At 34.4% G+C, this 24,862-nt stretch overlaps 1 protein-coding gene across 1 annotated transcript in view; it reads right to left on the minus strand.

Annotated features, from left to right (window-relative positions):
• Window positions 1-23,619, minus strand: part of LOC136035299 (nudC domain-containing protein 1-like) — a 94,392-nt gene extending 70,773 nt beyond the window's left edge. The window contains exons 1-4 of the mRNA XM_065716992.1: window positions 23,435-23,619; window positions 15,260-15,414; window positions 10,146-10,328; window positions 4,173-4,380 (exon numbers count right to left, since the gene is read on the minus strand). Coding sequence (XP_065573064.1) covers window positions 4,173-4,380; window positions 10,146-10,328; window positions 15,260-15,414; window positions 23,435-23,546 — 658 coding nt within the window. The 5' untranslated portion in view covers window positions 23,547-23,619. The remainder of the gene's footprint in view (window positions 1-4,172; window positions 4,381-10,145; window positions 10,329-15,259; window positions 15,415-23,434) is intronic.
• Window positions 23,620-24,862: the final 1,243 nt, after the last annotated feature.

Below are 24,862 nucleotides of genomic sequence, written 5' to 3' on the forward strand. Positions count from 1 at the left end.
TGAAGCAGTTAATCAAAAAGTAAATGAAAGAAGCGTAAAATAGAGGAAACTTTGACAGTTAATAGAAATTAAAAAATACTCACGACACTGACAATGAAGCGTTTCCTTTTGTCAGTGAATAGTAATGGTATGACAGCAAACCTTATTGATTATGTTATTGTAAACCGAAGACTTACAGGGTCAATACAAGATACTAGGGTATATAGGAGTGCTGTTATTGATGTTAAAAGTAAACACCACCATCTAGCAGGGTCTGGGGTTGATTTAAAGCTGAAATTTCGGAAGGGTAACTACCTGCCGGGATATTATGATGCTGGAAGATTCCAGGATGAGAATTTGAGAGAAACTTTCCAGGAACAGTTAAATACAAAACTGGAGAGTTTAAAATTTGACATTGTGGAAGATGAATGGAATAACTTTAGGACAACAATTTGTGAAGTTACTGATGGTGTTTTAGGGAAGAAGTTAGGAGCGCAGCTAGAAATATTAGTCAAAAAGCTTTATGTTTAATCAGAGGAGAAGGGACTTGTACAAGAATCATCCGAGCGATAGATCATTTGAAAACAAAAGAAACCTTAAGAAACTGGAGAAAGCATTAAAACATGAACTATGGAGGTGTGAGGTGGAGTCATGGGTAAAATTGCCGAGGATCTTGAAGATGTAGCTAGACAGCATACTAGAAAAATATTGTACTGGCACTGTATAGTATTGTGGAGAGGTAGTAGTCAATCCGGACTTGTCCCAGTTAAAGATAGGAGCGGCGTGACAATTAATGATAAGGAGTTCAAGTGAGATAGGCAGAACATTTTGAGAATGTGCTAAACCGAGATAGAGTTGCAGGAAAAGATACAGAGGAAAATGAAAAGTTTGTGATACCTTGGATGTGAAAGAAGATTTGTTTTGCGAGCAAGAATTAGCAAGAGTACTAAAAGGATTAAATAATAATAAGTTTCCATGTGCTGAAACGTGGTAAATGAGTTTCTTAAACATGATGGCTCTGAGGTTAAAAATGAGTTACTGATGATTATGAATATAAATTTTTGAAAAAGGGGAAGTACGTAGCGATTTTAAGGAAACCTTATTTAAACCACTGTGTAAGAAAGTTGATAAAAATGAGTGTGGTAATTATCGAGGCATTAATCTGGTCTCTGTAGGTAGCAAATTACTTAGTAATATGATACTTTTTAGACTGAGTGATAGTGTAGACAAAGTCATAAGAGAAAAAAAGTGCAGTTTTAGAAAGGATAGAGGACGTGTCGACCAAACTTTCACTCTTAAGTTAATAATTGACAAGTACCTGAGTTATCAAACATCTTTAGTCCTCAGTTTTGTAGATTATGAGCAAGCATTAAATTCCTTTGATAGAAAGTCTTATCCAAAGGTCTTAGCGAAGATCTTGTATGGTATACCAGACAAATACATGAAAGTGATTAGTGCTATGTACGAGAATAACACTGCTGCGGTAAGGTAAGAAGTGAGGTTAGCATCTGGTTTTGTACTAAATCAGGACTTAAGCACAGATGTGTTCTATCCCTCTTTATATGAATCATTTTGATGGACTTTGTCTTAAGAAGCACAGGAAAGGCAATGGGAGACGACAGAGTTAAGTGGAAAGTAAAGACTCTCCTGAAGCTTGGATCATGCTGATGATTTAAGCATTCTAGATGTAAGTGTGAGTAAAATGAATGAACTATTAAAGGTTTTACGAGTTCAGGGTGCTATAATAGGTTTAAAACTAATGTTAAGAAGAGTAAGTCATTGAAGCTAGAAGAAATTGAAGATGAAAAGATGACGTTGAATAACGAAAAGATTGATCAGTTGAACAGCTTCACTTACATTGGAAGTATTATTAGTAAAGAGGGTGGGAGCAGTGATGTAAAAAGTAGAATAGCCAAGGCTCAGGCTGTTTTTTCACAGTTAAAAAAAATTTGGAAGAATAGGAAGATAAGTATGCAAACCAAGATCAGATTATTGGAAGCTACAGTGATGACAGTGGTCAAATATGGCTCTGAATCATAGGCTCTTCGAAAGGCAGATGAAGATTTACTACAAGTTCTCCAGAGAAATTGCCTACGGATTGTTCTGGGTACCCGGCTGACTGGCCGTACTTCAAATAGTAGGCTGTACAAAAAGTTTGCCTCAGTATTGCTTTCTAGAGCATTAACGAGAGAAAGATTAAGATTACTAGGGCATGTTCTACAGATGAAGGAAGACAGAATCCCAAAGATTGTCCTTTTCGGCCAACTGTTTAGGGCTAAAAGGAAAGCAGCTCGTCCGCGGTTGGGATGGGAAGATGTCATACAGAAAGATTTAAAGGAAATGGGGACTTCCTGGGAGGGTGTATAGAGGGAGGTACTGAACAAATTGGGCTGGAGAAGAAGCGTCCGTAGCTGTGTTGGCCGCAGGCGATTTAGTGCTGCAATGAATTGTTATCAGTACTAGTGCATATTAAGTTTTTTAGCAGCAGCATAAAATTTTGAAATTACTTTCAAACGGAAAATATATTAATGCTTTCGAATTATACCACAGATTCGTGACATGGATGGTCATTGCTCATAAAAACAAAGGAACTTTAATCCCATCATCATCATCACCATTTTATTCATACCAGAAAGTTGTATTACAAGCACTTCAACGGTCATTTGGGCCAAGATGCTTAGTGTGTTGAGGCCCTAACAGTATAGTGGTAAAGCACCTCAAATACAATGAATAATAAACTCAATTAAACAATACAAAAAATGGCAAAAAGAGAAAACGGAGAATATACATTAGAATACAATAAAATTCACTTTTAAGAGAAAAGTACATTAAGAAAAAAGAACAATGAATATAGAAAAGAAAGAAAAAATAGACAGAAAAACAGAGATGACTTGCTTAACCATAAGACACAAAGAAAAAGAAGAAGAAAGGACAAAAAAATTAGCTAAGGCAAGGAACTAAAAGTCAAGAAAGTTGCTGAATATTCGGAAGTGTTAAAATCAGATGATATATATATATATATATATATATTATTTGGAAAAAAGTTCCAAAAGTGAAATCGCCTGAAAAGTGGGGAGTTTTCAGCATCCGTCGAGGAGCACTCGGGTAAGAAGAACAACCAAGAAGAAGGAAGTAGCGATGATGCGTGCTTGCATGAGGAACAGAGCCTGGATAAGTGGCAGTAGAGCCACCTGATATACTGAGTAAACTAACATAAGGTTATTTTTTTAGCATTGATACGTCTGAAGGATGATAGTCTAATATAAATACTTTTTTTAAGAGTCAGAAAATATATTCGTTTTTATAACAGTTGTCATTCATAACGGTTTCCATCCGATAACATTTAATGAATAGCACTCGTATAAGAGGTGTTTTAAGGGGCGGGTATTGCCTTAAATACCAATATTCAAAACCATTGCGTTAAACATTGTAAAAATCAAGGCTAAATACGGTAATATATTACAATATACTACATATTCTTTATAAGCATGTACAACGTTTGTTATGCCTAAGTTACAATATTAGTCTATTATCATTAATCAACAAGAAAAAAATTATTAATCAACAAAAGAAAATGTCGAAAACGAGCCATGATAGACGTGGAAGCCCCTGGATCATATACTATATTTTATTTTAGGATGCTTATACTCCCGTTTTTATGCCATACTTGAAAATAGGGATTTATAAGAACCCTTAAGAATTAATTGATTTTGGGGGGGGGGGCATTTGAACGAAAATTTTTGGTCCTGTGCGCCACTGATTCTGGATTCTGAAATTTTATGGCAAATGTTGCTATTTATTTTTGAATTACATTTATTTTCAGTTCTCTTTTCTTTAAACCCTAGTGAGTTAATGCAAAAATACGAAGGAATACTTATTATGGCGTTACTACATAAATTTTTAGCAATATTTTATCTATACAGACAAATACCTTACACCTAAAACAGTTCTTCTAATTAACCGTAAGGTGATAAGAGAAGGACAGGACCCCCTCCCCGGATTGAATTATGATCAGACCACCGAAAATCAACTTAAAACTATTAAAGATCTCATAGGAGGCAGCCAAAGCAGGACGTTTTAACGAGATAGGACGGAGATCTATAGAAATATATAATATAAATGGAGTTCGTTAATTAAACATACTTTCTTCTTAAATTACAGATTTAGACATTAGTAAAACACGTTAATTTTACCATAGTCAAAAGTGACCCATTCAACAAGTGTAACGAAGGAGGAATCTTCAGCTTTAGGGAGCGGTACGTGAATCTCAACATCTTCCCGTTGCTCCACTCTGAGTAGGAGACAATGTAGGCCAATGAAATCTGGGCTTTCAAGGTCATGAAGAGCATGTATCACGGAGAAGGGTTTCTTGTTAGGTATTGGACTAAAGGAGTATTCCAACTAAAAGATAGAAAAAAAAAGACAATAAAACGAAATTGATGCTAAAAAGCAACTGCTATGAATCAAAATATAAAAAATTGATCAGCAGACCAGAAGCCAAGTTTTTTAAGGACACGCTGCAAAACTATAAGAATAAAAAATAGAGAAAAAACAAATAAAATTGAATAAATCTAACCAAGTGAATTCTAAATTACTTTAAAAAAATTAGAATCAGGTAATGAAACCATGTACTAAATTAAACATTAACAACCAATCACATAAAAAAAAGCATTATGTGTCATGACGTGAAACTTAAAAATAAGTTGGGAGAAATCAAACACGCCACAGAACAGTCGGCTTAGTCCGTTTTACGGCATACAGCAGAATCCAAAACAGCTATCTTTCCTAGTATCCTTAATACGTACAATATCCCGGCTACATTTAGTTTTTTTTCGAACTTTTCTCTAAGTAAAAAAAAGGCAGATTTGACCTAATTCTTTTTTAAATGAAATTTTTCTTAGCGTCTTTCCTCAGCTTCCTATACTAGTTTATTCTGTTTTTGAAGTTTCGTTTGTATTTCTAATAAACAAAAAGAAGAATTGAGAATTAATACCAAAAATTCATCTTATTGATGTTTTGAACCCCCACCTCTGGGAATAACCTTCTGAACCCTTCCCCTCCCCCCTTAGCAGTCATGCCAATATGCACCAATTTGTGTGTCCGGATATAAGACTAACTGGAATAAAAGAAGAGACTGAATTAATTCTAAAAAAAATGGATTAAATCTCAAGTATTGTTTGCGTTTAATTTTTTAGGATGCAAGATTAACCAGAATAGACAATGCCTCGAGTCTAGTTTAAAATACATCGCGACACCAAACACATCAAAAGTTCCCGTCCTTAACACATCCTTTAAAAAAACAGTCCTCTTGTATTAGTCCTTTAACCATTCAGCTCTCGTCTGGCAAAGCCTGCATTTTCAAGTTTAATATAGCGATATTTTTATTTTTGAAGCGGAAGGAATAGGTTTAATGAAGTCGATCTTTTTGCAGTCTTTGCCCCCCATTTTCTCCTGTCTTTTTCCATCCATTTTCTGTCTTTTTGCCACCCATTTTCTCCAGTCTTTGCCACCCATTTTCTCCTGGACGCAGATATTAGGATTCGTAACGCTAATAGATCCGCATTATAAATTGGTTATCCAAAAATGGAAGAACCTGAGTTTTACCTCTTCTAAATGCTAGGTTGTATTTCAGAAAGCAAACCAAATGGAAAAATTGTACTCGCTTTTTGGAAATTAGGTCAGATTCATCTTTGCGTCAAAATCAAATTTTAAGATACTAGGTTTTGGTAGAGGATAGCCACCTTCCACTCATACCTGACCTTTTCCTTGAATAAAAGAAGAGAAACCGTTGATGAAATAGCTCCGTTAGAGACAGTTATATTTGCAGATGACAATCTTTGACACAAGATCAAAAATATATTTAGACGCATTAGTCTGGCTTTGGCCAAGCTGAACCATGTCCTATCTGGATCCTTTGGAGTGGCATTGAGCAAATTTCTGGAGGACCAGCATAAAGTGGGCTATTTTATTCAGCAACAAGTTTTGTAGAAACTTACACAGGAATACGTCCAATTGAGGTGGGTGGTTCAAAAAGCAAGTAACTAATTCCCATGAAGTAAAATCCGAGAGCTATCTTGGTGGCTCCATTCTTAAACAGAACTCTAGACGACCTTTAAATCCCATCAATCAGGAGAAGAGGTAAACAACTCCTTCCTTTTTAAGGCATTCAAATGGACTAGTCATGTAAATAGCTTCTAAGGCTATATAAAAGAGTATGCGAAACTTATAAGAGTTGGGACTGACGCTAATGCCGAAAAGAAAGTCACCCATGAATGGGAAAAGTCATTCCCATGAAGTAAAATCCGAGAGCTATCTTGGTGGCTCCATTCTTAAACAGAACTCTAGACGACCTTTAAATCCCATCAATCAGGAGAGGAGGTAAACAACTCCTTCCTTTTTAAGGCATTAAAATTGACTAGTCATGTAAATAGCTTCTAAGGCTATATAAAAGAGTATGCGAAACTTATAAGAGTTGGGACTGACGCTAATGCCGAAAAGAAAGTCACCCATGAATGGGAAAAGTCATTCCCATGAAGTAAAATCCGAGAGCTATCTTGGTGGCTCCATTCTTAAACAGAACTCTAGACGACCTTTAAATCCCATCAATCAGGAGAAGAGGTAAACAACTCCTTCCTTTTTAAGGCATTAAAATTGACTAGTCATGTAAATAGCTTCTAAGGCTATATAAAAGAGTATGCGAAACTTATAAGAGTTGGGACTGACGCTAATGCCGAAAAGAAAGTCACCCATGAATGGGAAAAGTCATTCCCATGAAGTAAAATCCGAGAGCTATCTTGGTGGCTCCATTCTTAAACAGAACTCTAGACGACCTTTAAATCCCATCAATCAGGAGAAGAGGTAAACAACTCCTTCCTTTTTAAGGCATTAAAATTGACTATTCATGTAAATAGCTTCTAAGGCTATATAAAAGAGTATGCGAAACTTATAAGAGTTGGGACTGACGCTAATGCCGAAAAGAAAGTCACCCATGAATGGGAAAAGTCATTCCCATGAAGTAAAATCCGAGAGCTATCTTGGTGGCTCCATTCTTAAACAGAACTCTAGACGACCTTTAAATCCCGTCAATCAGGAGAGGAGGTAAACAACTCCTTCCTTTTTAAGGCATTAAAATTGACTAGTCATGTAAATAGCTTTAATATACTTATAAACTTATAAGAGTTGGGACTGACGCTAATACTACAACACACTACAAATAGCTCACTGCGGCACCAAGCCGCCTGAGGCCAACACAGCTACGCACGCTCATCCTCCAACCTAATCTATTTAAAGCCTCCCTCTTTACACCCTCCCAGGAAGTTCCCATTTCCTTTAAATCTTTATTTATGACATCCTCCCAACCCAGACAAGGACGACCTGCTTTCCGTGTAGCCCCAGACGGTTGGCCAAAAAGGACAATCTTCGGTAATCTATCATCCTTCATCCGTAGAACGTGGCCTAGCCATCTCAACCTTTCTTTCATTATAGCCCCAGAAAGCGGGATTGAACCACACTTTTCGTACAGCCTACTGTTTGAAATACGGTCAGTCAGCCGGGTACCCAGAACAATCCGACTGACGCTAATGCCGAAAAGAAAGTCACCATTGCCAGCTGAAATTTGACTAACTGTTTCATTTTCATCCTACCCTAAACTATTGAGCCACGCTAGCTGGAGTGGATGTTACGCTGGACTTGCAATCCAATGTCCTTTGGGGTGAAGGCTCAAGTCCTGGTTTCGCCAATCTTTTTGGTTTGGGTGGGGGTCAGAGGTGTGACTCTGCAAGCTCAGCCCCCATGGACCTGAGGAACTTAGTGTTAAAATGATCACCACGTAACATATAAATTTCCGAAGCCAGGTGAGTCAAAAAATGCCCCGTTCTTTTGCAAGTATAAGTAAAAAAGTAGAAGTATCCTAAACTACTGCATGGCTGTCTTTCAGGTACTTTAAATGCAGGGGAGGGAAGAAAACCGAATTTTGTCACCACCTAAAACTCATTTCTCTTACTTAGCCAGGCAAGATTTCTCAAGCTGACCTAGGGTTACTTTGAGCAGACTAGATTTTTAACTTTAATCTTAAAAACAAAGAAAAGATACAGACTGATTACCGCTTACAGGGAAATTTCAGTTTTAAGCTTATAAAACTGCAGATTAATTATATTAATTATCCAATTTTCTTCTGAATTTCTCATTGTTTCAATGAAGTAACCAGACACTACCCAATAGCATAGATTTTTATTCCCATCTCCCTCTGTTTAGCCACAGAAAATCCAATTTTTATTGGGATATCCCGTCTTTCAAAATAAATGTAGAAACAAGTTCAAAATGACGAATACTTTTGAACTTTTTGAATTATTATTAAAACAGAGCAACTGGATTAGGTCTATCACAGTTCTATTGACTACCTCCACAGATCGTTTATATTAAAATTTTGAAACTTTAGCTTTATAGAAAACAATTTTCTTAAACCCCTTTTTCTGGTTGGATATGTGAATGATTTTCTACTTATACAGAATCACAGTAAAACTTGAAACTCAGAGCAGGAGAATTTTACGCCAGTTTTTCTCTTTCCACTAGGGGAGGGGGTAACACGAAGGTATTCCATAAAAGTTTGATACGGCGATCTTGAAGAGCAGTTTGTTATCTGATTTAAGACGACTCTTTCTTGGATGAGTTTCGACAGTGTTTTTTTTTAGTTCGAAACCAAATTTGATGCAAGTCCCTTGCTCCACCAGCTAACACAAATTATAACTGGACATCGCCGATTCAATTATTTCTTAAATAAGATTCATTTTTAATGGTCGTATTTTAATGCGGGTTTCTTTTCTATTTTCATGAGTTTTGCTGAGAACAACCCTTGGATGTAGGATTGAAATATTCATTTAGGGTAACGGCACCACTATCTTAATAAAAAAATAATTTAAGATTAAATTATTTTTTAAATAAAATTGAAAATGTTAGAAGGGGGGAATGTGATTGTGGTGAAAGAAAAACTTGCTGCCGCTGCCTGTTTACTTTCTCTGTTTATTTTTACAACGTTTCGGTTTGGAACTAGAACTTAAATCTCTAGTAATTAATTTCTTGGTTTGTCCAAGTTCACTAGTTTCTAACAGTGTTTAGAAAATGTTTGAATAGGTTACGTATTCTACTAGATAACGGTTTGATGTTCATCTTCAATTGTTACCTTTGATTGTGGCATTTAGTTGTTTCATTTATTCTAGTTTTCTTTTCAGTAGCGTTAATTCGTGGACTATTTGTAGTTAAATACTTCTAAAAGGATAAGCACTTTGTTCATTCATTCAAGTCTTTTGCCCTTTAAAATCTCCATTTTGAGTAAGCTCAAAAAATTGCCAAAAACTGCATCCCGAAGTTAGAGACGTACAAAACTCAAAAGTGCGGTCTCTCTTTGCCACAGCTGTTGGCAAACCAATTCATAAAGAACTACTCTTGCCCAATCTAGCCCCATTAACATCCAACGTTGCGCAAATAATTCAGTCTAAACATATTGAAACAATTTCTTTGTAATCCAACAAACATAACAACCATGATCAAAAACCAAAAATAATAAGTCTAAAATACAAAGAGATGATGGACGTAGAAATGACCAGGATTTTTTCACATAAAACTTGAAGGATTAAGAATCTAGGTTTTCCAGTTAAAATTACAGATCACTCAAGTGAGATAAGAGATTTACATAAAATTGTATTGAGCTAGATTTCTTAATCAAAAAGTTGTCCTTATTTTCTCTCTTTTTTAACATCCCTCATTATTTAACTTAGCATTCTAGCGTTCCAAAAGAACCGGTGCCAATTCTTTATTCTTCTAAGGGGAGCTGCGGCTAATCCTTTTAAACTAATAAGAAATAAATGTACAGAAACTGAGTATAGAAGAATTTCACAGAACCTTTTTAGGGTTCTGACAGGATCAGAGGCACAGATTCGAGAAAGCTTAAGAGGGAGCAAGAATTTTTTTTCACTTTTTCTACGAAGATATAAAATTGTAAATTTAGGAAAGGGGTTGTTATTTTCAATTTTTCCAACGAAAATACCAAAAAAGATATTTCTCAAAATCAAGGGGGTGATTTTCTAATCCTATTCCTCCAATTGGTAACCCTGGAGGGGTTAATTAATCTTCATCAAGTCTATAAATTGTATTGTTGGTTGAATACTGACCTTCCACTTCATCTCTCCACGTCTATCTCCAGTATGAACTAAGTATAAGCTGCCTGCACCATCTGATGCTACACAAACACCTGCTGAAGCAAATCTCATTGTATAATTATAGCGACCTTTGTTTCCGACAGTTCCGAGAGCTGGGAATTCCCAGACTTCTGTTACACCAGAATTAATGCTTGTCTGGAAAAAAAATTACCATGACTCATCATCAAAAAATCTCCAAATATAATTCAAACTCTATAGCCCTAGGCTTGAATTTTTCAAAAGAAATCCACGTGCCAAAATGAACCTGCTGACTACACCGTTCCATACAACATTGTATTGACAAGTCTGATATAATCTACTAAAAATAACATATGAAACATTTAAAATTTTATGTTGATATTATTGTACATATCAGATTATGAGTCTCAAGAAGATTATATTAAAGATCAGTTTATACATTCTACAATGATAAATACTCGTTTTTTTTATCGTAACATCTATGCAAATTTAAATACTTATGATTCTCCTAATTTTGTGTACATTCTAGCAATGCTTCCCAGTTGTACTATTCAATAAGAATTTCTCTACTTAATCATTGTCAAAGAAGGCCCTGCCTCATATAAACTGCTTAAGTCTGGCCCACCCCTCCCTTCCCCAAAGAAATATGTAACTAATATCTGGGATACGGTTCTTGATTTTGGCACTTATTTCTAAGTTAGACAGTTCTTTGAAAGGACGATAAAAACATGAAATGTTAAAGCTGAGTGGCATTAGGGTGACCAGGTACAACAAAGGTGAGAAAACTACATCCAAGTTTACCAAACTCGACACAAAAGCTTTCTAAATTTTCTAGAAATTATATAGAAAAGCCCAGTACAGCCCAGTTCGGTTCCCACCCAGGAGGTCTCGAGAGTCATTTCATTTCCCTTTTTATAACGCGCGGCAAACCCTAGACGATATAAATTTAAAAGTGTATATTGAATTAGCATACAACAAAATTCATAAAAGAGATACCCAAGTGGAAAGTAATACACATGAAGTTGGTGAAAAGCTGCTGTAATAGCTTTAACTACACTGCTATTAGGAATTCTCGAAGCAACGGGAAGTAAAATATAAATATTTTTTAAAAGTTTCAAAATAACTCAACAGCTGTAACGATTCCAGGTATGAACTAAAACCAAGAGAAAATCTCAAAACTAAGAACTAGACTAAATCAATAATAAATTTCTTATAATAAAATTCATATTGCTAAGAACAAGATTTACTCCTCTCCAATAGTCTTGGATAAGTGTCTTAGTATATTTTGCTTTTGTGCTCATATAAAACTAACAACGTGTGATGTCTACTGCTCAATGGACAGCTCAACCCGTCGCTCACAGAGACGTGAGCTACCAGCCACCTGGATCCTTGGAATACATTTCAAGCAAGAAAACCTCCCCTAAGTGAGAGTCGTACCTGCATTGTAAATCTTAATGACATTCTGAAGAAATACACTTGCAAAGAACCACGTAAGGAGAACAACATAAAGAACAAGATGGATAGTAAAATCAGCTTTAAATAGTTCTTTTTAAAGCTGATTAGGCCCCGATTTTCACTCCAGTTCTGTCTTTACAAAGAAAAGAGAAGAATATTTGAATGGTCCAAATCTTTGGGAAAATATGAAATATTGAAGACACAGGGGATCAACCCCTCAGAGGGGACGCCACTTATAACATTGTACCTAATGAAAGAATGATCTTATTACCCATCAACAAGTAAACAAATGTACGAAGATTGAGGATGAAAAGAAAAAGAAAGAAAGAAAAGAAATCTGGCCACTGGTAAAGTACTATGGCGCGATATATAGTGTACACTTCTAATGTACATTTGAATTGGTTAATTCTACTATTAACAACTGCAAAGGGGTCAGCTATTTTATATCTTTCCAAGACACCCGTGTTCTTCATCTAGGGAGGGAGATTCAAAAGGTATTTTCTACACTTGAAGAATGTTACAAAATCACTTTTCGACGGGTTAAAGGCTAAACACATCTTCTTATATTCCGCACTCAAAATATGCTAATTATCTTCAATCTGCAACACAGATTCGTTCATATTAAGGATGCCATCAACACAATCACACGAGAAATGTCAATACCAGAGCAGAGGTTCTAGCTTAAAGAGTTTCTAACTTCAACGATTACTGAGGTGTCATTTGCTTTCAGAATGTGTCAATTTCGTCATCCCAGATAAGTGGAATGGTTTGCCCTTCAATGCCCGCCATGATTGATGATGACTATTCTTGTTTTTTATTCTGCAACTTTCAACAGGTAGATGACACAGCTTCATCACAGCTGACTTTTTCTTGTAATATCTTGATACCATCGCCAGTCGAGAAGCCCTGATTTTGTTTATGATTGTTTATTTTTGGGAGTGAAATGTCAATACCAGCGCAGGTTCAACATGGTAAAACGACTGCTGTGGTTGAATAATGCACTTATTATACAGCAGAGGTGAAAGCTGTGGAAAATTATAAGAACTGGAAAGTTATGCAACGCTAAATAAAATCATATTCAAACTGAAAATTATATTTTAGGTAGTAAACGAGTAAAATATAGAATCACTTTCTTAAACAAAAGCCTAGCTATATTACTAAATTATACAGATTAGAAATGTTGTATATACATGTGTACTTTTGGTAAATGAAATAACAGGTCATACTTTCCCATCACTAATACAAAATTTACCCACCAAAGAAGGATATTTAACCTGAGCTTATTCAATAGCTTATTTTTAGCAAATTTTTGCTTTCTGCAATGTTGATACCACTATAGAAAATTGTGCAAAAATTTGGAGTGTACAATGTTTTTACAATGGTTGCTGAGGTAAGCAGAAAATTATCAGACATTTATTATTGTTGACTATCACCATTCATGATTTTGAATATAGCTAAAGCAAAGGACATTGACAAATTTTTTGAAGTAATGAAAATTCAAAATGAAGAAGAAAGAAAAATTCGGCTAGGAGACTTGCAACAACAAGGATCAAAACAAAAGTGAGGAACGAAGGCACTCACGGTTAGAAGACAAGCTACAGCAATAGCCAGAACATGTCAAAAATGAAAGGGAAGCGCAACCACATTTTGCGGTTAGAAGACATACAACAACAAGTATCAGAAAAAGTCAAAAATTAAAGCGATGAAGAAAGAATTATCCGGTTAGAAGACAAGTGGCAGTAAGAATCAGAACAAGTCAAAAATGCAAGTAAAGAAGAAATAGATTTTAGGTTAAAAGAACAAAGTCATTGCAATCTTTAATATCAACAAGCTACGGCCCAAAATCCAATAGCTGTAAACTACACAACTTTTAATTACAAATCATTGGGACCCTTCAACATTCCATATATTCAGTGCTGGAAAATCTGCAACAATAGCAATTACAATGAGTCAGAAACGAAAGTGAAGAACAAAGAAAAACGCTGTTAAAAGATATGCGACAGTGAGAATTATATCGATTCAAAAACGAAAGTGAAGACCAATGAAGTATACGGTTAGAAAATAAGCGGCAGCGAGAACTACAACAAGTCAAAAACAAAAGTGAAGAACAAATAAATATGCAGCTACAAGACATACAATCAGAACGAATCAAAAATGAAAGTGAAGAACAAAGAAATATTCGATTAGAAGATATGCAGCAGCTAGAATCACTATGATTCAAAACAAAAGTGAAGAACAAATAAATATGTGGTCAGAAGATAAGTAGTAGCAAGAATCACAATGAGTCAAAACGAAACTGAAGAATAAAGAAATATGAGGCTAGAAGGTATGCAACAGCAATAATCACAACAAGTCAAAACAAAAGGGAAGAGCAAAGAACTATGAGGTTATAATATATGTGACAACAACAATCACAACGAATAAAAACAAAAGTGATGTCTCATGACTTAAAACTAAAGAGTAACATGATAATTACGCTAATGTGTACTTAGAGAATCAATACAGTCAAGCCTGCCATTTGCTGGAGCCCAGCAGCAAAGACACAATTTAGATAGTGTTTTCCAGCAAACCATTGATCCAGTAAATGTGACTTTCAAGAATGTTTGTGAGAATATCTATTTAGGAGGAAGTGGAAGGGGTAGAAAACTCGCCAAACTACAAAAATACAGCAAACACATGTAGAGAATACAGCTACAAAATAAGCACTGTTTTCATTCCAAGGGTCTCTGATTAGATGATTATGAAGGCCAAAAACCTTTACGTGATGTATACAGTAATATTCATCACCAGACTGAACATGAGTTATGCCTGAAAAAATAAATAAGAGATGTAACAGCTCAATAGACTAATTACTATTGATCCAGCAAACCATTGACCCAGTAAATGTGAATTTCAAGAACGTTTGTAAGAATATCTAAATAGGAGGAAGTGGAAGGAAGGGGTGGAAAACTCGCCAAACTACAGAAATACAGCAAACATATGGAGACAATACAGCAGACATTTATTGCAATCATTTTTAATACGCCAGTCTTTCATATGTTGGGTTTGGTTCATTCAATTGTTTCTGCCTTATGACATGTTGCTAAGTGTGGAAGCACTTAAACTAAAAAATATGGAATCCAAACACTAATTATCATGAGGATAAATCTGAAATTGTGATGATTAGATTTTTTCTGATGAATATATAAAATTTTGTTGCTATATATAAATCAGGAAAAACAAATAAAGATACATAAAAAAAAACTAAAAAAAAACAAGTAATGAGGCATTGCTAAGCTAGTGTGCCACCTCCTAATCAAACTAAACATACTAAGACATAACTTTACCTCTACTAGTGCGGCTAATCTAGGACATGGCATTGTTAAGTTTCACAGCCATCAAGTTTGCGCAGTCAAAATTAGATCTACATGTTGAAATTCTAGTCATATCATTAGTCAATTTAGTAACTTACAAGAGATGTTTTTTTTGCTTAATATATTTTAATAAATGCAGAAGAAAACTGAAAAATATTAAATGAAAGCCCCCCCCCCTTCCTTAGACATGTCTATGGGTTTAAAAACATTTGGACACCAACACAAATGAATAATTTAGATTGTTATAACTGTATAATCTACTCTTGCTCCAACTTTTAAGAGAAATAATATAGAAATTACATTTGAATAGACCGATGTGTGAAAAATGCTGCCCTCTGCTACAAAATAAGCACTGTTTTCATTCCAAGGGTCTTTGATTAGATGATTATGAAGGCCAAAAACCTTTGCATGATGTACAGAGTAATATTCATCACCAGGCTGAATATGAGTTATACCTGAAAAAAAATAAGAGATATAACAGCTCGATAGACTAATATACTATAACCAGTCTTAACGTACCAAAAACATCAAGAAAATAGAATATCTTGGACTCCTCTTAGTTTTTTGTTTTTTTTTACAGCTGAAAACCCTGATTTTCTAATATTTTTTTTTTATTGTTCCAAAATTATGACTTTTTACAGCAGAAGCAAAATTTCCCCATTTTTCCAGAATCCAGCAGTAAAAATGAGGATATGCATATATATATATATATATATATATATATATATATATATATATATATATATATATATATATATATATATATATATATATATATATATATATATATATATATATATATGTTTGTTTAAGTTTCCAGTTAATCAATCCAGACAATCAAATTTCAATTGTCCAAGCTCCCCTTTCAAGATAAATATTGCAAACTTACAAATTACATTGAAGCCATTGAGACACAACCTGATCCATATTAGATAAAAAATCTTCATTTCAAGAGTCGGAAATCAAAATTTACAAAACGTAATCACAATAAATGTGAAATAAAAGTTTCCAGAGACTCAAGCAAAAGGACTGAGGGGATGATAACTCTTGGCTAAGGAGACAAAGAGAAATTTTTAAAGTGTTGGATCTAGACACATATATAATAGGAAAACAGAATTTGTAAAGGGGAGAGGTAGTATTGCTACTACAGTGCTCCCAATAGATTATTGAAGTATATGAGAAAAAATCAAGGGAACTGCTAAGAGCAAAAAATTAAACTCTCAAAAAATAATTATTTTGGGAATCTCAGGGGGAGATGGACAGGTATCTATACCCCCCCCCCACAAAAAAAAATATGCCACTGGGAGTGATGCCCCTCAACAAAATTATAGCCTAGTAAATGACACAGCATTTGCAATGGATTCTGATTAATGGATGATTTTTCAGTGTTGTATGTTTTACTGGATCTTTTGAGACTAAAAAACTTCTTCCTAGCTCATTTATCCACTCTGGTATGCATCTCTGTATTAGCATAAATTTGTAGGCATAAATATGAGTTGGAGGTAATTGGCTTGATATTTTATATGCAGGATTTCTACTGTTGTTGTTGGAAGAGCATTGCCAAGTGCTGAAAACCATATTGTAACCAAGATGGGCTGAGGACTGCAGAAAGCCTCAATTCAACCAGAGTTCCCATGGACTACTTGCTGTCCAGCTCTGAGCCAGCTAAAGTGCTTCTGTCTACACTTGAAAAGATTAGTTAGTTTACATTTTTAACTGGTTCTGGGATCCTTGCTTTTCCTGGTGCAAAAATAATTCCAACCATTTAAAGAATATGAAAATTGTCACTTAGAATGTTACAATGCTAACAAACAACTACTGTATCAACATAAATTCAGATGCTTCAAACAGTTTCAAAAACTCATACCGCAGGGGTAGGAAACATGAAATAGTTAATATAGAATTTATTTACTCAGGCAGGAAGGATTGGATCCATATACAGGGAGAAGGGATCATGATGAATAAGGAGCGTACTATGTCTTGTTCATGCTGGGAAGGTATTAATAATAGAATGGTAGACACTAATTTTGTGACTAAAAGTGCAGGGTATCAGTCATAGTAGTACTTGTCCCTGTGGGACTGACTGACAAAGATGGTAGTAGATTTTTAACGTTTAATACTGCTAAGCAAAGCTGAACAGTACACTTCGAGCAAGCTCATTCCAAAACCACAAACATTACCAACAATGACAAAAGATATTTAAGAAGGAAATCAACAGGAAATGGAAGAAGTACAAGAACCATCCATCCCAAGAAAAAAAAAATTCTCAAAGAGCACAAACAAACTTAAAATTTGAAACACAATCTGTATACAAGGTTTGAATCTAAGCTTGCAGATGAAGCTAAGACAAACCCAAAGAAATTCTGGCGATATATATCTAGCCAAGACCATAATAGACAAGGCATCAGGAAACTGGTAACAGAGGAAGGTGAAGAGATTACTAACATCAACAAGCTTGCAAACTCACTAAATCAGCAATTCGTTTCTGTTTTTACTACTAAACCCAATGGTCCTTTACCTCCTTCACCAGAATACATTATAGAAACCTCAATGGATAGCATCAATCTATCACTCAGAGAGGTTCTCAGACGTTTAAAGATGTTAGATACTAATAAGTCACCAGGACCTGATAACCTAATTCCCAGGCTATTAAAAGAAACTGCAGCAATCATAGCAGAACCGCATAGGAAAATTTTCCAAAAGTCACTTACTTCTAGAGATCTGCCAGCAGACTAGAAAATAGCCAACATCACACCAGTTTTCAAGAAAGGTAACCATTCAAAGCCTGAAAATTATAGGCCTATCAGCCTGACCTCAGTTGTTGTCAAAATACTTGAGCATATAGTCAATGATTCAATCCTTAAGCATTTGACCCCCAACAAGATCTTGTCACCCAAGCAGCATGGCTTTCAGTCAGGGAAATCAATTGAAACAAACCTTTTGAAATCACAGATCTAATTGATCACAGACATCCAGTTGACCTGCTGTTGCTGGACTTCACCAAGGCATTTGACAAGGCTCCTCACAGTTGACTGTGCTCCAAAATATCTGCTGTATGCATCAATCAGGCTGTTGTAGACTGGCTAATAAAATTTCTTACAAATTGCAAGCAGAAAGTTTACTTATTTGCAACAGATGGCCAACCAATTTACTCTGACAAGGCTGAAGTAATAAGTGGAGTACCACAGGGTATTGTACATGATCCAACTCTCTTTCTTATTTACATCAGTGACATACTTAACCATATAAACAATGGCATGCACCTGTTTGTTGATGATGCCCCACTCTTTGGTATTGCATACCCCCAAAGCATCCAGCATGACATAGATGAGCTATAAGATTTGACCCAAGACTGGCTTCTCCAGTTCAACACAGGCAAATCCTCTTTTATTACACTTTTGACCTAATAGCCCAATGGCTAACTATATGGTCTTTAGCCCTACCACAAAAGTAAGAGAGCAATTAGAGAGCAGAAGGAAGAGATCTTGGTGTCATCATTGATGATAAGTCTAAACTTCATAGCCATGTTCAGCATGCTGTTTCCTGTGCAAGCTCCAGTCTTGGATTACTAAAACAGACTATTAATAGCAGACATGGATCTATATTCATAAAACTATATAAAACTCTCATCAACCCCATCTTGATTTTGGTCTGTCATCTGTAAATAAAACAACAATAAAATGACAGTTAATGCTAATAATAATAATAATAATTTATTTATAACCCACAAAATACACAAAGCTGTGGAGTAAACACACAAAAAAGAAAAAACAAGAAGAAAAACATAACAACATAAATAACTTAAATAAATTACCTCAATTAAAAAAATGGCCAAAGATGGTCAAAAACACCAATCATTTGCTGAGTTTTAAGAGATATATCTTTAGATAAATGTTTCAGTCGCGAGGGCGCATCAACAATGTCAAATTTAGAAATAACTGTATGATTCCAATACCACTGAGGCGGAAGCAGCAAATACTTACAATACTTAAAATATCCTGAGCATATTTTCTTTGTATCCTTCTTGCAAAGGGGGAAAGCAAAACCAGAAAGATAAAAAACAGCAGGGGCACAAAAACTAGAATAAAGACAGCATAGTCTTTTCCAGTTATACAGACCACAATTTGGTGAAATTTTTCTGTAATCAACCTGCATAATTTTCAGCACGCTGGACATAATAGCAGAGCAAGTAGGCAAAAGTGACGTGGAAAAGGAGAGACTCAACCATTTAATACTTGCTGTTAATATTCTTTAACAATGACTGTAATATCTCCCATCTATATTATGATAGTTTAACATAATCAATAATAATCAAGATAAATTAAACCACTAAGGAAATTCTTAAGATTGAATACAATCTTTCCTCTGCCTTAGACCTGTTAAGATCAAAACTAGTGTATATTGTTTAGCCAGTATTTCACAAAAGATTACTATTTGGATATTTTACAGCCATTTATCACTATCAAAGGCTTGAACTATTTGTATTGCTTCAGTACCTTGAATGGAAATTAACTCAGTGACCTTGAGGGATTATAGAAGTTTCAAAAAAGTGAAATAATTGGATTATTATCTATGGACTAGATTACTTGTGTGTAAATAGACGCTTGCTGTGTAAAAACCTGTTTGATGGATTTGTGTCATGAAATTATACATTATTGTGTATCAGAAAATTAGACATTATCAAGTTTGCAATGTTTTATAGTGTTAATGATGTTGTGTTTGGCACATTCTACTGCTACCCTTTGTGATCTGTTTGAATAGTTGGTATAACTGCATCAAAGAAGGGAAAACCTTATCAAGTATTTTGCTACAGATCACATGAAAAGGCATCACTGAGTGTGGGATTCATTTTGCTGTTTAAAGAGAATTTTGCCAAAGCTTCAAAGAAAAAAACAAAAGGAGTTCAAGGTGCTTTTACTGAACTGACCACATTTCTGGATGTATATCAATCAACAGAAAAGGCAAATATGTGAGCATTTCTGATTTATATGATATGAGATTAAGTTCTATAGCCTGTGCAATAGAAGAGAGGAATAATCATTACAGCAGGATAAACACAGAAAGGTTGCCACTTACATTAGAATAAAACTCAGACAAGAGTAAATGTACTAAATGAAGGAAAACAAGAAGAATGATTGAAAGAATAGGTGGAAAGATATATCTATAAGTGTTGATCATGATAGTTCAGTCTTCACAACTTAATATTGAGTCATAATAAGAGATGTAGAATGCTCAAAGTCACCATTATCATAAGATAATGCATAAAGAATGGAAAGAATAATCCCCCAGTTCAAAAATAGATTCTGTAAAATATCAGTTCTAAGCTTGACTATTACAAAAAAAATTGACTTGACATTATTAGATATTGAGAAACTAGAGAATAAAGTGAAAATACAAACTAAAAACATTTTAGTAAAACTTGCAAAAGAAATTAGATTAACACTCAAATGGGATAAGAACTATATTAGGCATGCAATAGCAGTGACCAGATTCAGAATGAACAGTCAATTAAGTCTTGGTACAAAGTGAACGTAATGAGTATAACCACCATACAGGATGAATTAAAAGCAATTGTCAGACACACAGAGGGAATTAGAGTGAGTCATCTATTTTAAAATCAATAAGAAAAAGTTATAATTTTATTTTTGCTTTTTATGTATATTTTTGAATAAAAGTTCAAAACCATAAGATATTTCTCACAAATTTGATTTGCCTACAATAATGATTTAAACAGATTAGTATAACTCTATAATTTTTATAAACCACAGTGCACAATGCTTGAAATGTAAATGTTAAAACATTTCCTGCAAAACAAGTATTCTTCAAGAAAAAGAAAAAATGAATCAATTTACTCTAGAAGTTGATCTGAGCAATGTAATATAAAATCCATGAATTATCAAAATTGATATTCAAACATTATCTAATAACTGGAAAATTCAAATTATTGCTGACAATCTGGTTATTTGCAACCAAGCATGTTTACAGAATTACATAACTAAATAACTTTGAAAATGGGCCCTTGATTTAGATTAATCTAAGTTTTTAAAACTAGGTTAACTACCCCTGAACATGTATGATCAGCCTCATTGTATATTTACATAATCAAATTCTATTGAAAATGCAATGATTGATTTAGGACCTGAGCACATTACAACCTGGCTAATTAAATAACCTAATTATTATTAAAAATGGACTATTGGTTTAGGTTAAAACAATCTATGTTATCCTGGCTTTGGCTTAACTAGGTTAAAGTATGTAAATAGATATACAAGTTGGTAGGTGAACAGATACATTTAAAAGCACACATTATTGCCTGAACAAAGGGCATAAATATGTTCTTATTGTTTTAGTAATACAATGTATCTTGCTCTATATATCAATCTTATGCTTAGATAATATGGATTTCTGATAAAATGCTCCAACATAAATCTTATTATAGTTATTCTCCAGTATGAAATCTCATACAATTAGTTAAATCTAAATTTCAAGAATATAAATTGTTGCATTTTTATCCTTATCTAAATAAATACTCTATGTTATTTATTTCTAATGCAATTATTGATTCTTTATTTTGTCACTGCCAATTCAATTTACAAGTAAATTGGTTTAAACAAGAGTGAAGAGGTATATTCACTTTATTTGAAGATCAGAAATATGGACTGCTCTGTATTTGTCAGATTTTCTTCTTTATAAACCTTTATAATGAGGATTCTTTCACAAATCTTTTATTCACATTGTTTTAAGTATGCTGTTTTGATGGGTACACCAGGTTACATTTTTGGGCCATAATTTATCCCAAAAGTTTTATTCACCTAACTAGAAATATTTGGAAAGAGCATCACATAAGGATTTTCATGGTAGGCAAATATTTTTATTTTATCCTTCAGAACAGTTAGCCAATTGTAATCTTACCCTTGGATTTAGCATTAATTAGTGAATGCAGCCTAGCCCTAAGAGTACAGTACTGTTATTTAGCTATTATAATATTGGTGAATTTCTAGTTAATTGACTTCTTGCTATCTTGGAAAGGATTTAGGTTAGGAAAATGAAACTTTCAGGGATGAATCTACAGACTAAAGTATGTCCCAGGCAATATTTTAAAGAAACTACCTCTACTCCTTCTCCCTCTAGAGGACCCTAAAATTTGCCTAAATGACAGGTCTATACCTATTGAAATTTTGACAAAACAACATTTTACCTTAATTTTTGGTAAAATTTCAGTTCATTGACAAAATTGTTTTCAGCTTCATAACTTTGCTCAATCCCATTTTATAAGGTTTTAAAGATATGCAAATACATTTCCTGAAGTTTGAAAAAAAAAATATTGATATGGCTCAAAATTCTACTCAAATAACAGGAATTGCATTTTCAGAACTAAAGGCAGAGAAAAAGCAACTAGTAACTGATAATTAAGGTAAAATGTTATTTTGTCGAAATTTCAATAGGTATTGTCAGAACCTGTTGTCAGGCCCTCTGGAGGGAGAAGGAGTGAAGATGGGTACTTCAAAATACCTTCCCGGGACATATTTAGCATGTAGACCCATCCCTGAATGTTTTGTTTTTCTAACCTAAACTTTAACATTTAGGAAATGTATTTGCATATCTTTAAAACCTTATAAAATGGAATTGAGCAAAGTTATGAAGCTGAAAATAATTTTGTTGTACTTCAATTAAGTAGAAGATCTATTTTGCAAGGTTTCATTTTTATAACACATGTATTCTTAAAGGTCATCAAAGGTCAGGGCCCTCTAGAGGGAGAGGGAGTGGAGGTAGTTGCTTTAAAATACCTCCCTGGGACATACTTTAGTCTGTAGATTCATCCCTGCCTTCTGCTTAATTGAAGTATAGCAAAATCGTTTTCAGCTTCATAACTTTGCTCAATTCCATTTTATAAGGTTTTAAAGATATGCAAATACATTACCCAAATTTTGAAAAAAAACTTTGATAGGGCTCAAAATTCTACTCAAACAACAGGAATTGCATTTTCAGAACTAAAGGCAGAAAAAAAGTAACTAGTAACTGAAAATTAAGGTAAAATATTGTTTTGTCAAAATTTCAATAGGTATAGACCTGTCATGTAGGCAAATTTCAGGGCCCTCTTGAGGGAGAAGGCGTGGAGGTGGGTACTTTAAAATACCTTCCCAGGACATACTTTAGTCTATAGATACATCCTGAAAGTTTCATTTTCCTAACCTAAACCATTTCTAAGATAGCAAGACGTCAATTAATTAGAATTTTACCCTAACTTCATGAACAGTTCAGCTATAATGCAAGACAAGCAAAATTGAAAAAAAAAATCAAAATTATGTAGTCTGTAGCCTAGGGATGAAGCTGGCCTTAAGAGGGAGGAGGGGTTGGAAAAATTTGAATTGAAGATTTTATCTGATGTCTACCCTACCCTATAGCCTATCCAATGCCCACTGTGAAGGCTATTGAAATTTCCCCTTTCAACCAACAATTGATACTGAAACCTACTTTTAGGGAGCTTATTTTCCTCTATTGACAGCTTTTCAAGATTCAGCTTATAGCCTTCAAAGGTGGTGTCAATAAGATTTCTATCAACTTTAAGTTCAAATACAGTGGCCATGTTTCTCACAATTTGAAATCTTTAGACAGCGTTGCCCAAAATAAATGAGTTTGTGCACCACCCTGTCTAACAATTAGCTTTGCCAGCTGCTCAAATGTTTAATCCCTAAAGTCTTCAGAAATAATCACTGAATGTACAACGAAATCATAAAATTTGTAATTGGCCTGCTTCTTTCTATAAAACATTAGAAAAGGTTCAACGCGAAACTATCCAGGCCTTTAAAAAAGGTGTTATGATTTTTTCTAAAGAGAAATACTTGAGAGTAAAGTTTACTCTATAGTCATTCAACGTTTGACATGAAATAAGCAGCTGTTCTTAAAGTACAAAAAAAAAATGAGGTTATATTGGATGTATTAGCTGGGTAAAATTTGAAATTTAACCAATATGCTCAAACAGTTGCTAACAAGGCCTGTTGGACTTCTATTATAATTAAAAGAACTTAGAGTAGTCACTCCCCATCAGTTGTTTTCGATCTTCTTAATTGTTAGATTTGACTTAAGCTAGAGTTAGATATTTTCATTGCAAATCCAACTAATAGGTCTAACAAAGATACACAATAATCGTCTCAGAGACATGCCACATAATGCATCTAAGGTCTTTACAATATCTTTAACCCCTCCAGATGTCACAAAATGAAATTGCCCGTTGTAACTTATCACCTCTAGAGAAAAATTAAGATTTATACGGCCAAGCTCCCTAAAAATTAACAATGTAGCCCAAATATCTTTCAAACTTATAGCTCTTCAAGAAAGACAGGATAAAATCCTTATAATTTTCAAGAAGCGTGCCAACATGAGTCTCTGTAGTAGATTTTTTTTTTTTTTTTTTTCAAACCGAATGCTAGATTTGTGGAACTCGTTCAACGAAGAAACGGTTTTTTTCAGCCGATGTCAATATATTCAAATCATCATTTGATAAGAAACAGTGCAGTAGGTCACGGCAAGCGGTTGTGAACTAACTCGACGAGTTGGATTACTATTTTTAATGACTAGTGACCATACGATCGCCGTATCGCTGACAAGAGCAATATAAGATTAAGCATTGGCACTGTTTTTATTTTTGTCCTGTTTATGTTTTTGTTTATCCTGTCTCTCTTTCTGTTTTTCACAAAAAAAAGAACAGAAAAAGGACATCTGTTCTTCTCGAACCTGTTTCTGTTTCGGTTCTATTCCTTTGTTAACCTGTTTTTTCCGTTTCTGTTTTTTTTTTTACCTATTTTCTGTTTGTTTTTTTTTTTGATCGTTTAACTAAGTCCTTGCATTTATGCTATTGTTTAAGCCTGCTACCTAGAGGGGGAGGGATTGAAAGGTCTTCAT

The sequence above is a fragment of the Artemia franciscana genome, chromosome 14 (assembly GCF_032884065.1).
Source record: "Artemia franciscana chromosome 14, ASM3288406v1, whole genome shotgun sequence".
Classification (NCBI taxonomy): Eukaryota; Metazoa; Arthropoda; class Branchiopoda; order Anostraca; family Artemiidae; genus Artemia; species Artemia franciscana.